The sequence below is a fragment of the Triturus cristatus genome, chromosome 3_2 (assembly GCF_964204655.1).
Source record: "Triturus cristatus chromosome 3_2, aTriCri1.1, whole genome shotgun sequence".
Classification (NCBI taxonomy): Eukaryota; Metazoa; Chordata; class Amphibia; order Caudata; family Salamandridae; genus Triturus; species Triturus cristatus.
Window position 1 is genome coordinate 1125950695 of NC_140584.1, and position 18606 is coordinate 1125969300.

At 50.1% G+C, this 18606-nt stretch overlaps 1 protein-coding gene across 2 annotated transcripts in view; it reads right to left on the minus strand.

Annotated features, from left to right (window-relative positions):
- Positions 1-18606, minus strand: part of LOC146859237 (polypeptide N-acetylgalactosaminyltransferase 17-like) — a 1122647-nt gene that overhangs the window by 109354 nt on the left and 994687 nt on the right. The window contains exon 9 of one of the 2 annotated variants that reach the window (XM_085649922.1): positions 1707-1802. The exons of the other annotated variant lie outside the window; for it this stretch is intronic. Coding sequence (XP_085506048.1) covers positions 1707-1802 — 96 coding nt within the window. The remainder of the gene's footprint in view (positions 1-1706; positions 1803-18606) is intronic. 2 annotated transcript variants of the gene reach the window in all.

Sequence of the window (18606 nt, forward strand, 5' to 3'; positions counted from 1 at the left end):
AATTTAACAGCTGCCTAACAATGTAAAGTAAGAACCTCAAACTCAATCTACTATACGCTAAACACAAAATTACTGACAGTGCAGAGAAATCCATGGAATAAACAGTTTTGAACAAGAGATTATGTTCAGATGGCTCTTAAAGATGTGCTCCTATACAACAAAACCACTTAATGTTTCTTGAATCCAAAACAGGTCTAGCAAGTATATTATTTTTTAGAGAAGGAAGTTAAACTAGTTTTTGGAGTTGTGCAGCAATTAGCAGCAGGCATGTATACCACTTTGCATCAAAGCTTGATTGTAACTTTGCCAACTAGTTTGCTCATCAGCAAGATCTAGACTAGGTCCCATTGTTCTTTCAGGTTTTGGAAGGGACTGAAGCATTTCATGTTTCACTATAAGCATTTCAGTTCCAGAATTAGGAGTTACCTACACCTCTTGATGGAGAAGAAACAGGTATAAATACATCTATTTGGTTGTCAGAGAGGGGCATGTTGATATCCAAATGGAGAAGACACTCAACCAGTTCAGTTAGGGGTTATATCTGAGGAAGGTGACTAACAGCCGACTCAAATGTCCTTTTAAAAGTAAAAGAGCACCCGCGCTTTACTTTTAAAGTTAAAAGTAAAGCGCTGGTGCCCCGATTATAGCAAAAGTAAAGAGATAGATTTTTTTTCTATTTCTTTACTTTTGCTATAATCGCAGCACCCGCGCTTCACTTTTAGTGTTAAAAGTAAAGCGCGGGTGCCGCGATTATAGCAAAATTAAAGAAATAGAAGTCTTCAAGCTTATACAGCGTCGCGTCATGCGCGTGGTGCCAAAAGTGAAAGCAACTGCAGCGTCGTGCGCGCAGGGCCATAAGTGAAAGCAGAGACGACCGAGGCGCGCGCTTGTGCGGGTAATCGCAAGCTGGTGGCCGCTTGGCCGCTTTGGTGGCACTTCCAAAAGCTGCTCTTACTAAATGTCTCGCTGGTGTAGCGCATGCGCTGGCTCAGGCGAGACCTAAAAAGCCCCTTCATCATATATGACTTCTTTGGCGAGTCCTGGGATCCTGGCAAGCAGAATGTGGAATGCTGTCATTTTAGGCCTATAATTACATAGGTAAAGATTGTGCTAGAATTCGCAGGATGCAACACCTCTTGCTATAAGGTCAGACGTGTTGACGGTGTCACAAATGTCATGGGTGACTTTACAGTTAGGCACGTGGGAGGATGACTAGAAAATGAAGATAAAATATTAGATTTCCCTGTATGACAAGAGAAGATTTTACTCCTTAGAAGCAAAATACTAGGGGAGGGGAAGGGAGGAGAGGAGAAGAAGTGTGAAGATCGAATATCAAACTCGCTCGGCTCTCGTTGTGAAACAAGGCCAAGAGCAGAAAAGCTGAGAGTGATTTGGGTCTAGCAGACTTTGACAGATTAAAAAGACATCCCTACAAAAACACATCCAGGCACAAAGAAAGAAAATAGCACGTACCAACAAATGAATAATGGCAAATGCCAACCCGGGCATGCACCCAGGCTTCATCAAATGCCAACCCGGGCATGCGCCCAGGCTTCATTAGAACCTTCAGCACATGCACCGAATAAAGTGCGTCCACAATGCTGTATCAAACATGAAATGCGTTCGGAAGAAATGGAGAACATCTGACATGTATGTGTATGTATATGTATATAAAAATAAAATAGAAAGAGGAAAAGTTGTCCAACCTGTGGGCCCCAGCCATGGCAGGGGTACACTATGGCAGTGTGGTTCTCCTGGGGACCCTGATCCAGGCAAACGTCTTTTGCTTTATTGTTTCGAAGCTGTGAAAATAAGTCTGCATGATTACTGTGCAATGAAACAATATCAAAAGAAATTGAAATAACACAGCTTAAATTTGGCAATGTAGAATGTTCCATTTATAATCAATATTTTAATAGAGTTCACAAACATTAGGGGTTACCCTAGGGTGACCAACCGTCCGTAAATTTCACGGACTGTCATTCATTTTGTCGTTATGTCCGTTGTTCGTAATCATTCCTTTTACAGACGCCTTTTGTCCGTAATTTTGGACATTAATTACAGTGTTCCCTGCGAGAAGCTCCAAGAGATTAAAAGTTCTCAGGGGGCAGCTCGCACTTCTCTGTTGAACTCCAGAGGCTGCAGCAGCCCCTCCCTGAGCTCTCACAGACTGTGGGCAGGCCCATTGTCATTCAGACGGAGGCCGATTATCCCCTTTCGAATGACAATGCGCCAGCCGTCTGACTTTAGCATATCATGCGCCAGTGAGATTGTAGTTCGTGATTGCAGAGGAACTTTCCCCAAACAGAGTACTGTGGGGAACGTGCCCCCTTGTATAATGTGTCAATGTTATACACAGAGTGAACAGGGCATGAGCAGTGACAGGACAGAAGAGGCGAAAGGAAAGGAGAGGTGATGGGGCAGGAGAGGTGACCGGGCAGGAGAAGTGACCGGGCAGGAGAAGTGACCGGGCTGGAGAAGTGACAGGGAAGGAGAGGAGAGAGGGAAGGAGAGGGGACAGGAATGGAGAGGTGATGGGGCAGGAGAGGTGACCGGGCAGGAGAGGTGATTAGGCATGAGCAGGAGCGGTAACCGGTCAGAAGCGGTGAAAGGACAGGAGCAGTGAATGGGGCAGGAACATTGAACGGGGCAGGACAAGTGACTGGGCAGGACAAGTGACGGGGCAGGACAAGTGACGGGGCAGGACAAGTGACGGGGCAGGACAAGTGACGGGGCAGGACAAGTGACGGGGCAGCACAAGGGATGGGGCAGCACAAGTGATGGGGCAGGAGAAGGCACAGGGCAGGAGAAGTGACAGGGCAGGAGAAGTGACAGGGAAGGAGAGGAGAGAGGGAAGGAGAGGGGACAGGAATGGAGAGGTGACGTGGCAGGAGCGGTGATTAGGCATGAGCAGGAGCAGTGACCGGGCAGGAGCGGTGAACGGACAGGAGCAGTGAACAGACAGGAGTGGTGAACGGACAGGAGCGGTGAACGGGGAAGGAGAAGTGACGGGCAGCAGCAGTGATGAGACAGCAGAAGGGAGGGGGTAGGAGAAGTGAGGGGGCAGGCGACGTGAGGGACAGGGGAAGTGACGAGGCAGGAGCAGTGATCGAGCATGAGCAGGAGTACTGACTGGACAAGAGCGGTGAAAGGGTAGGAGCAGTGAACGGGCAGGAGCGGTGACGGGGCAGGAGAAGTGATGGGGCAGGAGAAGTGACGGGGCCGGAGCAGTGATTAGGCATGAACAGGAGTGGTGAACGGGTAGGAGCAGTGAACGGGCAGGGGCAGTGATCAGGCAGCAGCAGTGACGGGGCAGGGGAAATTACAAAGGAGCGGTGATGGGGTAGGAGAAGTGACCGGGCAGGAGAAAGTGACAGGGCAGGAGAAGTGACTTGTACTTATGTTCCTTGCCTATTTATTTATACATTATTGCATGACATCCACTGATGTGTCCGTAAAGCATACCTCCTGTCCTGAATTTTTGTCCTGAATGTTGACCCCTTTTCCTGAATTTTTACACTCACCATCCTGAATTTGCACCCATGCCAGTTGGCTACCGTAGGTTACCCACACATAGGCCCAGTCCCCAGCCACTTACCTCAGAATGATCCTTCAACCGGTCTACGCTCTTCTGGACCCAGCCTTGTGGCCTTGAGGCTCCCATTTCACTCTCTCTGCAGCCATCTCTTGCCTCTCTTTCTCACTCGATCTCTCTCTCTCTGCCACATTCTGTCCTGCCTGTTCTCTGCTCTCTTCCACTTCTGTGCCCTCTCTCTGAGTGCCGTTCCCTCTTTTTTGCCTCTTTTTGTGTTTTCTGCTCTCTTTCACCACTTTCCTCCACTTTTGGTTCCTTTGTTCTTAGTACCTTTTCTCACTTCCGTGCCTCTTTTTGAGTTTTTGCACTCTTTTACCACTTTCTTCCACTTTGTGCCCCTCTCTTTTTTGGTGCCTTTCTTGCTTTTCTACCTTTTGCCATTTTTGTGCAGTCTACTCTGTGCTTTTTGCACTTTTGTGCCTCCTTTCATTTTGTTCCTTTTTCCAATTCTTTCCACTGTTTCAGGCCCCCTCCCCAGTTTTTGTCCCCTTTGCTCCCATCTTCCCACTCTCCGTGCTTTTTCCCCCTAGTCCTACATTCTGTGCTCCTTACCAGCTCCTTCTGTGTCACCTTCTAATCTCTTCTTCCTGCTCATTCTAGTCCTGTCGGCAGCCCCTCCAGGTTTCTCCCTCCTTCAGAGGACTTATTTAATGGCTGCCACTGCATGACTGCATGTAGGGGACACGCCAAAGGCATGTTTGTCTACGCCTGTCCATGCCTGGACTGTGCCCAGCCCCACGAACATCAGTATGACCAGACCTCGCTGCTACACCACAGCTATCCTACAGTTGCTCAACCCAAAACATCAAGAAACCCGCTAGTGCTGCATTGCACACAAAAGTAGGACCAGCCATCAGCAACCACTGCGTCTTCACCTTCAGCAGCACACCCACACATGCCCCCTTTGCACCAACACCTTCACTGCCCACTTGGGAAAATTCCTCACACCATACCAGCACCTCAACAACCACTTACATGCATGCTTCTCAACACTCACTTACTCAGCAAGTACACCACCAAAATATGGGATCTCTTCAGCAACAGCAATGTGCAGACTCACTCGCACTGACTGAAAACAACAGACGAAGAAGAACCAACAAACAAGCCAACTGATTTACAGACACCGGAATTTAAATGCTACTGCAAACAGCTATAAAGAAAATGAAGATCCAACCACAATGCTGAAACATGAACCACTGTTAGAAATACATTTTAATCAAACAAGACTTGCATAAACATATTAGAACTACACTTTAGATTGCATTTGGTACACTGCTAGTAAATAAATCACACGTAGTAAAGATGTGCTTGCTTATAACATATAAGAAGATTAATGTGAAGTGAAAAGAAATGCAGTAGGGTATAATTTTCAATGTGCTTCTGTAACTAGGCCCAAACCATATTTTCTTTCGACTCTTGTTCATAGTTAAATAGACCTTTCTTTAAAATACTTTGCCTAGCACCAGCATCTTACTAAAGGATGTTTCATCACACCAAATTAGCTCTCCCTGTTTTGAGATGAATTTGCTGTTGCTTATAATGAATAGACTGGTAAAATAAAGAACAAATTAGATATATACTTGTCTTCACAACGGGATATTGGTAGCCGCTACCAGCTTAGCATGAAGTTTCTCATGAGAACTTTCTCCCATGGATCAATAATGTGTAAAATTAGCTTAACTATGAACCAGCATACATTTTTACAGTGGAAATCAGGAGGAGAAGTAACGGAAGGTTGCGACACCATTGGACAATTGGTTTCGATTGGCTGAAGATGATCTAGACCTACTCATTTTTGATACATTATATGTGTATTTCATTTTATAATTGAGGGTTCCTATATATAGAGGGGCATAAATATTTTATCTATTCTCATTCAGATCTCTGTCCTTATTACTGAAAGCTACTGCTGGCAGTGATTTTACCCTGCTTTACCCTAACTCTTCGTGCAGAGATTTTCTTCTTCATTTAATCAAGACTACTGCTGCAATTGTTCTTCTATCTCTGACCTTATTTTAACGGTAGCTACTGCAGCTGTTAGGAACTCAACTGAGTTTTCCAGACAACTCTTTCTGGGAAGTTCAATACTTTAACTAGGCTCCGAGAATCTTGTTCTTTTCCAGAAGAAACTTTTCACGGGTTTCCATAGTGCAGGTTGGGCTCTTTAGATAAATAGGGACTGATTCCTTTATGGAACACTTTGTTGATTTATGCTGTCAGTAATCAAACCTTTTATCGATATTTCTGTAATTGGACTAATCTGAATAAAAACGAAAAACCATACTAATCCTATCAAGATAAATAAAGGTTTTAGAAACTTATTTAACTTCTTGTAATTGACTGATAATTATAAAATCTGATAAATGAGTTGTACTTTTATTTTAGCTCCATTCCAAAATGGTGGTAAATGTCTGTCGACCCTACAACGAAGCACCACAGGATTTCGAGGATCTCAGTAATAAGGTTGGGGTGATTGACTTAAGACTCGATTTTGAACAATGCTTGGGGGCTAACACCGCCTACAAGGCTACACTTCAGCGCTACCACTGGATCACTGATATAATATCAATGCATACAATATCAAAACACCAAAATATCAGAAAATAAATATTGTTAACAAAAATATTGCCTTCCTATACTTAACTAGTAAATCCGCATGTATTGAGAACACAAATATCTTTGATAAAATATCAATTTCTACTTATATCGGAAACACAAATATCAAAAACAAAAATATTGTTATCTTTAAATAAACATATAGGTGCCGATTCCGATCTGTTTAAAATATTCCCCGTACGAATCGTATCCGGATTTTTTTCCGTACGAATCGTACAAGTCCCGTACAAACTGGCAAGTATGATTCGGATGTGAAAAAGTCCATACGAATCGTATTGGGAAAATTCCCCCACACGTCCTCGGGTCGGGAAATGTGTCCGACACGTCCCCGGACATTTTTACGTACGAATTGGTAAACTGAAGTCCGAGCGCGCAAGTACAATCCGTCCCATCCGTCTGAATGTACAACCGTATGGAAAAAACACCGTACGGAGCGAACATCAATAGCAACCATGGAGACGTCCAAACATGTGCCCGCATATGCGCCGAACACCCCCCCAGCCCCCGTATGTATGTGCCGTACCCCCAGCCCCACCCCTGTATGTACGGTGCCACCCCCAGCCCCACCCCCGTATGGACGGTGCGTACCCCCACCCCGTATGGACTGTGCGTACCCCCAGGCCCCCGTGTATGTACGGAGCGTACCCCCCCTCCGTGTATGTACGGAGCGTACACCCAGCCCCCCCTTGTATGTACGGAGCGTACCCCCAGCCCCCCCGTGTATGGACGGAGCGTACCCCCACCCATGTATGTACGGAGCGTACCCCCAGCCCCACCCCCATATGTACGGTGCCACCCCCAGCCCCACCCCCGTATGGACGGTGCATGCCCCCACCCCCGTATGGACTGTGCGTACCCCCAGGCCCCCATGTATGTATGGAGCGTACCCCCCTCTGTGTATGTACGGAGCGTACACCCAGCCCCCGTGTATGTACGGAGCATACACCCAGCCCCCCGTGTATGTACGGAGCGTACCCCAGCCCCCCGTGTATGGACGGAGCATACCCTCACCCGTGTATGTATGGAGCGTACACCCAGCCCCCCTGTGTATGTACGGAGCGTACCCCCAGCACCCTCGTGTATGGACGGAGCGTACCCCCACCGTGTATGTACGGAGCGTACACCCAGCCCCCCCGTGTATGTACGGAGCGTACCCCCAGCCCCCCGTGTGTGGACGGAGCGTACCCCCACCCGTGTATGTACGGAGCGTACACCCAGCCCCCCGTGTATGGACTGTGCGTACCCCCACCCGTGTATGTATGGAGCATACACCCAGCCCCCCACCCCGTGTATGTACGGAGCGTACCCCCAGCCCCCCATGTATGGACAGAGCGTACCCCCACCCGTGTATGTACGGAGCGTACACCCAGCCCCCCGTGTATGTACAGAGCATACCCTCAGCCCCCGTGTATGGACGGAATGTACCCCCAGCTGTGTATGGACGGAGCGTACCCCCAGTCCCCCGTGTATAGACGGAGCATACCCCCACCACCTATGGACGGTGCAGACCACCACCCTGCCCGTGTCTGTACGCACCCTACCCCAGGCCCCTACACCTGCACCCTCACCCAGCATCGCGCATGTACGAGTCGTACCAAGCCATAGCAAATGTCAGTACCGTACAACAACAGGGCCTATGTACGCACCTTACAGACACCAAAAACACTCGTACTGAACCAGGACACTGCAAAACAACACAAGGAGAGTCAATTCGAATCGCACAACATCACTAAACATGTCCAACAAGCCCAAATACATCCAATACACTGACCTGAAACAGCCAAACAGGTAAACAGAGGCCCATACCACAACCCCTCCTTATAACACACCCACCCAAAGTTCAAACACAGCCGCACCCACAAATGGACCAATAAAAAGGGCCCACACACACAAACCATGAGCCTTTGCAACAGATCCACTGCTGCCAGACCCCAGAGACAACACACTGCACCATACTTCAACCTTCAAGACACATTACACTTGCACACCTTCACACAACCACATTCACAAACACCCCCTCATCACATTCACACACACACATTCACAACCACACCCACACACCCACAACCATCCACACTCACACCCTACACCATGCCCACAAACAAGAATCCAAAGTTCACAAGGGAGGAGCTGGAGATCCTTGTCAACGAAATCATTAGAGTCGAGCCACGGCTCTTTGGAACATTGGTCAGACAGACCAGCATAGCGGACAAATCTGCCATGTGGCAGAGGATCATCAATAATGTGAATGCTGTTGGGGCCACCAGAAGGACCAGGCATGAATGCCAAGCCAGGTGGTATGATCTGCGGGGAACGGTCCGTCGCAAAATGACGGATGAATATAACCAGACCAACATCACTGGAGGAGGGCCGCCCCTCAGACCTGTACACTACCATCCCTGGGAGGAGAAGGTGATGCGCACGCTGCCGCCGGTGGGAGTACACGGAGTAGAAGGAGTCACCGAGCCTGGTGAGTACACAAACAACTCACCTCACATGGGAGAACGCCATCCACAACCCAACTCCCAATTATGCACGCAACTACCCCAAAGCCATCACCGGACACAACCACACTCCAAAAACACGCACATGCCAATAGCGGCTCCATGCCCCATGCACCAAGCAAGGCCATGCCAAGTCACAGGCCACACAAAACACCAACACAAGACAGGATGTCCCTGATCGCGGGAGGGTGGGCCTCAAAAAACACATTGTGCAATTCAGAAGCAGACACCAATGCCCTCAGCCCATATGGCCTAGGGCAGAGCTATACAAACAGTGTGTCCCCACACAGTACTGTGTCGCCTGCAAATGGTGGCCGCGTCGCAGGATGACATGGGTAGGAAGGCCCAATTTGCACACAACAGCAGCTAATGAAGAGGCATCACATTGAAAGAGTGTCAGCACACACAGCCGCAGCAGCTCACACTCAGACACTCCGCACAATGGGGGCCGGGATATTTTAAACAAAGCCACATGAACAAGCCAATGGCCTTTGAAAGACCTGCAAACTGTGTGTGCCCAGGAAGCTGGGCTGAGGTGACAGAGGGTGACAGACAGAGGGAGGGAGAGGGAGAGAGAGGGAGGGAGACAGAGGGCGACAGAGTGCGACAGAGGGAGACAGACAGAGGGAGGAGGGTGACAGAGGGAGTGAGAGAGGGAGACAGAGGGAGACCAAATCACCCGTGGGTGGTGTGGGCATGTCCGCTCGTCAGCAGGTGGACTGTGTGCATGTAGACAAGGTTTGGCAGTGCGTGAACCACCCCTTTTTCGTGTTGAAATCACTGGGCCATGTGTCAATCTGTGCACGAGTAGATCCTTGCTGCAGGCACAAACCTAACCTTACACCCAGTATACCCACTCACGGTGTTTGTTAGAACCCAGTCACAAATGCATAAGTTACCTACCTGCATTCTCCAATAGATATGAAAAAGCACCATTTGCCCCTGTACAGTGCAACACGTAAGGCGGTTCTGCATCGCTTGCTACGCCCGCTCGCTACACTGCTTACTGCGTTCCAAAAAGATGCATCAACAAAGAGTGTGTCACACATAGGAAAAGCGTTGAAAGCTGTGGCCAAGGGACATACCAATGCGCAAGTGCACTGTGAGAGGAATGCTAGACATATCCAACTACCCAGAGGAACTGTGCCAACTTGAATATGTATGAAACATGGATGTCACATGTAACACAATTAACATTGTCTCTCTCTCACACACAGGGCAACGTCGTCGATCTCCCCCCAACACTGGGGGGGAAGAATCACAGGACCAGGCTCCGCGTGAAGATGATCCCACCGGCAGCGACGACTCTCACCACTCTGTGGATGACCCCGACCAACCTGGCCCCTCTGGTGCCCAAGCACCTGCAGCACCTGCGTCAGGTACAACTGTGCCAACCACCACCCCCATTCCTGCCACATACCAGGATACACCCAGGAGCCCTGCTCGCACACAACAATGCAGCCAGTCTGACCAGGAGGGACAAGGTACTCCGGGCACCTAGGAGGAGGCAGGCGAACCCGCAAATGCCATCCCTCAGGGGTCCCGTAGACCCGATGTGCCCACAATGGCAGGCCAGGCTCAAGTGGGCAGGGGTGGTGGGAGAGGAGGACGGCGGAGGTGTGAACCTGACCAGCCAGCTGAGGAACCGGTAATGTCACACGTCCACAACATCCTGGACACATACCGGCGTGACACCAGGGGCATCAGCCAGGTAGTGGAGACCCTCAACGAGATGAAGACCCTGCAGGCCGAGCAATATGCCAGTCAACAGCGACACCAAGGACGGATGGAGGACAGACTGGCTGAGCTCGTGGCGGTGCAAACGGACATGAGCCGTTCACTTCGTCAGATTGCCGAAAACATGGGCAACCCTTCCTGTGCCACCAGGCGAAGATCATCACCAGCCACAGGGAGGGATCAGGAGGAGGAGGATTCATCCGACGGAGCATCACAGACATCGTCACAGCCTGATTCTGAGGGTCCCCGGAGGAAGGTGGGTCGCCCACGCAAAAGACCGTGAGAGTCAGCGGAACATCACCATCTCCCAGGTCACCTGGCCTGGCACCTGGCCCTCTGGCCCAACAGCAGCACATCATCAAATGACATTGTCTGCCACATGGACTTGCTGGTCACTGTCTGACCAATGTTGACAAAGACTGTGGCCTGGACTCTGATGACTTCCAATGGCAAGGATACCAACTCCCCCAGTGAACTTTGGATTCTAGACACCCGGCGAGCACCTCTTTTCATCCCCCCAAACATGTACCCCACCACTAATAAAAATCATCACAATCACGAGATGATGCCGTCATAGTGCATTATTCCATTACATGTGTGTGTTGTAATGTCAAACCATGACTGAGTGTTTAAGTATCTCCAACCGTCCATACCCTGGGTCTGAGTCTGGCACAGGACACACATGGGTCACAATGTATCATCCAATACAGACATGGAGCACCATACTCACCCGTGATGGGCTAAACCAGCTGAGGGGGTGCCTGCACAACTGTGCGGACAGACCTATTTTGAAGAGCAACAGTCATGCGCAGAGGTCAGGGATCATGTGGAGTGTCCTGGTGTGTGACTCCCAGGTATGTGCAGACAGGTGGCAGAACTATGTCCTGCATGCTTGAGTCAGGTGGATGTGGAGAATGGTGGCCAGGCCAGGGTTGGATGCATGGAGATTGCACAATGCGGTCTTGGATGACAGTGCCACAAGGTTGTGTTGGGGTCGTGGTCGGGGGCTGCATCCTGAGTGTGGGCGTGGATTGTGAAGGTCATCCTGCAGATGGCAGTGATCCATTGCAGCTATCTCTGTTGGACGGTGAAGTGGCTGGGTCGCCGGATGTAGAAGCTGAGCTGTGCAGATGCACCCTGGATGTGGACAAGTATCATGGGAGTTGTAATGTACTTGTCCGTAGAGTGCAGGGTAGGATTAGACATGGATATTGTAGTTGACCTGGGGGATGGTCTGTCTTGCCTTGAGGTGGATCGAACTGTGGATTTTGTGCATAATGCAGAGTGTGCTGCAGCCTGAGGTACAGATGCTGGTGATCAGCATAGCACATGTGAGCAAGCAATCCATGATGAACACCAGCTCGTGTGCGTGGACACTGTGTGCCTGTACAGGGCCCTTGTGGGTGGGACACAAGCAGTTGACCCAGCTGTAAGGGGACAATCCGCAGATGAACACCTCAGTCCTGTACAAGTCCAGCATCAGGTGGCTGATGTTCAGCCATCTGCCAATGGATACCATGCATTATTCAATATGAGAACTGGCAAGGACTGTGTCTTTGGGGAGGGTGAGGAGCACCTGGCTGTCAATGGGGCACCAGATGATGATGAGATGCAGTGCGCATGTCATGGTGTAGAGGGGGATCCTGGACACATTGTAGACTGACACGCTGAGACATGATACCTGTGCCATGTGTCCCACAACGTCACCATACTACATGCAGAGGCCTGGAGTACCACTCCCATGGCCTTGTTGGGGTACAGAGCCGGTGGGGAGTAGGAGGGATATGACCTGGTTGGTGTGACAGGGCCTGGAAGGCGTGCCAGCGCTGTGTAGCCAGTTGGAGTTGCACACTCATTATGCAAAGGTGTTGTGTGGCCGATTAGTGCATGCCTGAGTGCATGCAACAGATGTATTGTATGGACATTGCTTGGTGGGTGGCCTCAAAATCATGGTGTAGCGTGATGTGGCACATGCAAGGACATCAGGCAAGTGCAATGTGCACGTAGCATGTGCAGACGGTCCAGCCTGTGCCACCGCAACTGTGTCACACACAAGCAGATTACACCCAAATCAATGGGTGGAGGGAGGAAGGGGTGTGCGTCTTAGAGGCGTGTGTGGGAGGCTAAATATAGAAACTCTGTGTGCCCTTGCTGCAGGGCCTGCAGCAGCAGGCGCAATGTCCAGAAAACCATGCCACAAGTTGCACACAAAGACAAGGATGTCAGAAAGGAACCATGCAAAAGGTGTATGTTAAGGAAGGAGTGTCTGGTTCAACATGGCACACACACAGACAATGGATGCACATGCAGCACAGTGGATGTCGTGGAGACTGACATGGCAAAATACCTACACAGCCATGTACATCATGCACAATACATATTATAATCCCTGACAAACAGCTTGCATCTTGCTACTCTACACATAGACTCATATGCACAATCTCTGATAACTATGCAAGACATGCCGCATGCACAGTGGCAAGAGACCTGCATCGACAGAGATGAGGCACCTTGGAGGCTGAGGGACACCTTTATTATTCATGTGTGCCGGAAGGCAAATGCATCTATATTAACAGATGCACAGGTCATGTGGATTAACATGTGGGACCGACACTGGCACCCCCCTTTGCACCACAGATGCTGGAAATCCATAGAACTGGCACACAAGTGACGGGTTTGAGGTAAACACCCCCTGCTGCTCACGGAGAGGCTGCTAATCACCATTGAGCCTCTAATGGGGATGTCACACACCATGTCAACCCGGTGCATCCCGTATGATTCCGAGGGCAGTGTTACACACATTGATGCCTTCATCACAATCCACTATCCCATTACAGATGACTGTCACCAAGTGTGACTATCAATTCAGGTGAATCCTGCTCAAAGTCATGTGGCCCATGGTGATTCTACATGTATGCAAAGTATACAAACAGGAACAGGAGCAGTGCACACACATTCCAAAAAAATACCACACCCAAAAAGCCGTGCTGAATCCCTTACCCTAAGGAGAATTTTCAACATGTCCGTGCATGTAACGCTGAATCTGCACATGTTGCTGTGTTCATGAGGAATAGCAGGAGCACAACAATGCCACTAGCAGACAGCATGCGCAAATACCTGGGGATGAGAGACACACAAGAAGTCAGCCAAAAGAAGCACATCCGCATGCATGGGCATGTACTCGACACATATAAGGTTGTCAACATGCTAGGTGAAAATGATGTGTCAGGAAAGTCATTCTTCTATTGCACCATCACTCGAGTGACACATCCAAACACACCTCTGACTCACTTGGCATACATGCTGATGGACCCACACATTGCAACACATGCCACACAAGGCTCAATGCGTGCACACTCAGACAATGGAACTCACCACTAAGCAAAGAAGTTGCGTATGAGCCGACTCCGGATGTCCTCTTCCTCCTCCTCCTCCTCCTCCACATCACTTGCCTCGTCACCAAGCCCTTCATCCTCCACGGGTGGATGATCCTGCTCATCCGGATCCAGGATGAGTGGCACAGCTTTCTCCACTGCCATGTTGTGCAGCATGCAGCAGACGATGAAGATTTTGCATACCTTCACCGGTGCATATGGGAGTGCGCCGCAGGTCTTGTGGAGGCAACGGAATCGGCTCTTCAGGAGGCCAAAAGTCCTCTCTATCACTCGCCTGGTCTGCCCATGGGCGTTGTTGTAGCGGTGATTGGCAGCCGTCCTGGAGTTGCGGAGAGGCGTGATCAGCCATGGCATGTTGGGATAGCCAGAGTCCCCTACATGGAAACATCATGGACAGAAGTGGGTCAGGAGAAGCAGTAAGACAGAAAGATGACGCTAAATACAGGACTGACAGAGTATACCCACCAACAATACATGCTTGTTCATTGCGCAGCTGCAGCATCATTTCAGGCACCCTGCTATGCCTCATGATGTAGGCATCGTGTGCTGATCTTGGAAAACGAGCAAAGACATGGGAAATCACCATGTTGGCAAGAAACACCCCAAGGGCATTAATGGAGTGATAATGTTTTCTGTTCCTATAGGCTACCTCCTGTGCCTGTGGTGGTACCAAAGCCACATGTGTCCCATCTATGGACCCAATGACATGGGGCATCCCTCCCAGGGCATAGAACTCACCCTTGACACCTGTCAACTGCTCAGGAGTTGGGAAATGGATGAACTCATCCAGGTGAACCAACATGGCCTCTAAAATATCATGCAGGACACGGCTGAACATGGTCTGGGACATACCACCAACATGAGCTATGGTATATTGAAACGTACCCGTGGCAAAGAAATGGAGGGCTGCCATCACCTTCATCTTGGGTGTCAGTGCAGTAGGATACCTGTGGAGTGGTTGGAGGTGTGGTGCCAGGCTTGCGGTCAAGTTCTCAATCAACAGTCGGCTGAAGCGGTAGCGGCGTATACAGTCACGTTCCCTCAGGTCAGCCAAGTCTGGCATTGGTCGGGGGAGAGGCGGAGCCCTGCAGTAATTTGGAAGGGACAACGAAGAGTGAGTACAGTACACCAACAATGTCAATATACTGAGCACATGTTCAGCAGGCAATACACATATGCTACATACAGAGTCCGATCTGTGCAATATATCCTGGACACGTATGCCAGGCAGGTGACACTCGTACCAAGAGCCATCTACAAACGTGGATTCTGAAGCTCAACCTGACATGCCATGAAACTAGGTGTGGGCCAGTGTAAGTGAACAGGCAGACGCATTACAGGAATTAGAGACATCCACATATATGCAGAAGAAGTATGTTTATCATACAGACAGGTTGCGGAACACTAGAGCCACAGGTCACATGTCCTTGAAAAAAGGACAGACCACACACCTTGCCATGAAGGGGTACATGTCAAGACTGATCACACATACATTGAGACTACGCAGATATGTCCTTGTCTCGCAAGTCCCTGTTCGATGCATACATACACACCTTACGTCTGATTCCACATGTGGCCTGGTGTGCGTAATTGTGTGCCATGCCCATCTACACACAGACACATGTTGGATGCAGCAACTGCAGATGCATTTGACGGAACACCAACAGCAAGCTTATGGGAACACATGACACACACATGACATAGTCACATCGTGCAACGCGGGTAGTCACATGTCAGGTGTAATCATCAGTGTACCTGGCATCAGGGGACAGTTGCGGGTGTTGGTGACTGTGCCATGCCAGTGACGCATTGCTCAACAAGTCTGTACTACAAGCACACATGTCAAAGGAGTGAAGGGGATGTGTGGCACATAGTGCACCATCACACATGACATGTGTACACAGCTCATCACACATCTATTGGCTTCAAACATGAGGAGATATGTGCCACATCACAGCCTGACACACCTATGCCCGTGACAGGTAGGACTGCACTGACAATGCCTTGATGTCCAGCCTTGGCCAAGTATGACAGCTCAATTCCTTTCTGTGTGCCGCATGTCACCAGTGTAAGGTGTGAAACGCACCTTACACACGCTCTGAGGCCGTGTGTAGGGTCCGTATCACTATGGGAGTGCTGCCGTAGGCGTACACCATAGTAATATGGACCGTACACGCGTGTGTAGGGTCCCTATCACTATGGGAGTGCTGCCGTAGGCGTACACCATAGTAATATGGACCGTACACACGTGTGTAGGGTCCCTATCACTATGGGAGTGCTGCCGTAGGCGTATGCAATAGGGATACGGTCCGTACACGCGTGTGTAGGGTCCCTATCACTATGGTAGTGCTGCTGTAGGCGTACGCCATAGTAATACGGACGTACACGCGTGTGTTGGGTCCCTATCACTATGGGAGTGCTGCTGTAGGCGTACGCCATAGTGATACGGACCCTACACACGCGTGTACGGACCGTGTCACTATGGCGTACGCCTACGGCTGCACTCCCATAGTGATACGGACCCCACACACGCGTGTACGGACTGTATCACTATGGCGTACGCCTACGGCTGCACTCCCATAGTGATACGGACCCTACACACGCGTGTACGGACCATATCACTGGAGTAGTGGTGCCCTAGGGGCGTAGAATGCACCGTACCTGTGTGTGAATAGTGAAATTACATAGGGGACACATGAGGCCTAAATGCATGGTGGTTGGCATGGAGACCGAGTTTCAAGTTCGAATTTTTTCATCAGGTGGCCAGCAAAAGTCGGTTGGAGACAATATACTATGTTGCAAAGTGGTTGTTGACTTGACATCATGCTGAATTTTTATACCATGCAAAGGCACACACTGGAGTAGGTTTAAAGAGATTGGAGGAAACGTAGGATGCAAATGGGATTGACCAATCACTCTGTACTCCTGTAAATGAAACAGGCCAGCAAGGCAGATATAAGGCAGCCAGGTCCCATGAGAGATCACTTGCCTGCACAACCTTTCATTCCACACCACTGCTGCTGCTCGTGATTCCTCTGGCACCATGTCCAGGTCTGTGGAGAGGGCCCAGCCTTTCACACAAGAGGAGAACATTGCCCTGCTGGATGTGATCCTCCCACAGTACTGGGAGGATCACATCCAGGCTGGGGCCTGTATGGGAGACCAGGGGAGCAGGTGAGTGCTGAGTCCACTAGCTTAGACTGTGCCCCTTTTTTGTGACTGTCACTTCTGGCATTGTGTCCAGGTGTGACAGACATGCAATGTTCTTTAGAGTGGGTCCCAGGGGGGGGAAGGCCTAATGTCTCCCATGCAGAGCATGCTGTAGTGCATGTCTGCACTCCTCACTTGCATAGTGCTTACTGTGACAGTCACTGCATGGTGCATGCCACATTCAGCCTGGCTAATCCTCTTGGGAATGTTGTTTGTACAGTCCTGATGTGATTCTGTGGTCCCACCAGTGTGACAGGTGACTGTACCCACAGATGTGTGTGAGTTGAGTGTACCTGTGATGAGAGTGTCCAAATGATGTGTTTGTCCCCTGGACATTGGTGTGTGTCCGCTGTCATGTGGGTGAGTGTGTATGTGGAGTGTTGCACCCCAGCTGCAAAAGGGATACATATACCCTACCCATCTGATGTGAACAGGGAGCAGTGCTGTGTGTCTGCCGTGCTGAGCCAGCCCCACACCTGTGACACCCCCCAGTCTAGTGGCACATGTGCAGAGTGAGGTTTGTACCCGCAGTTGCCAATGGCAGGTGACTGTCCTGTGCCTTTGTGTGTCTGTGTACCCTGATGAGGTTGCGTCAGTGGCCTGGGGCATGTGACTGCTTTGAGGTGCTGCACATAATCCTGGTGTAGCTTGTGATGCACAGTGTGAGCCGGGATCCATGATTGTGTTGCCCCCCTCATTCCACCTGTGTACTTTCAATGCCACGTAGTGCATTTGGCCTTCCCCAGAGGATAATGTCCCTATGTCACAGGTGCAATGAGTTGGCTGCATACTATGCCCTGTTCAAACCAGCCAAATTGTTCAAATGTGTGTCTCTGTGACATGTAGCAGGTGTATTGATGTTGTCTCACTTTGTCTTCCTCACAGGTAGGCGACTATGCCAAGGGGGAGATCTGGAGGCAAGCCGTCAGTGCCGTGAGGTCGGTGGAGGGTCGGAAGCGGCACCTGGCCCAGGTGAGGAAACGCTGGCAGGATATCCGGTGCTGGACGAGGAGGATCGCACGGGTCCTGCTGGGGGACTCGCCAGAGAGCCATAAGAACCGTGGGCGCCGGCACCTGACCCACATCCATAAGCGCGTGCTGGCGGTGGTCTTCCATGACTTGGATAGGCGCTTACAGGAGAAGCAGCAGCAGGAAGGGGGTAGGTACATGTGTGTTTGTTGTGTGTCACCAGCTTTTGGAAGTGTGCAGTTGCATGGATACACTGCCAGGGTTTATATGTGCAGTGCATATCCTGTTCCACAAAGTTAACCGGTACAGTTCTTCCTCCCTTCCCCTCCTTGACATGTGTTCCCCAGTCTGTGTGTAGTCACTCTTGCACAAGGTTATCTAGGCTGCCAGTTTATCCAAGTGCCCAATGCTTGCAGCATCATGTGTGGGGGTGGTGTGTAACATGTTTTGGGACCTTGCCTGTGCCTTGGGGTCCATGTTAGTTGGCACTGATGCTGAGTCCCGACATAGGAGTGTGTCTTAAAAGTGTACTGCCTTACAGCATGCATGCCCTCAGACATGATGTGCATGAGTGTGAGAT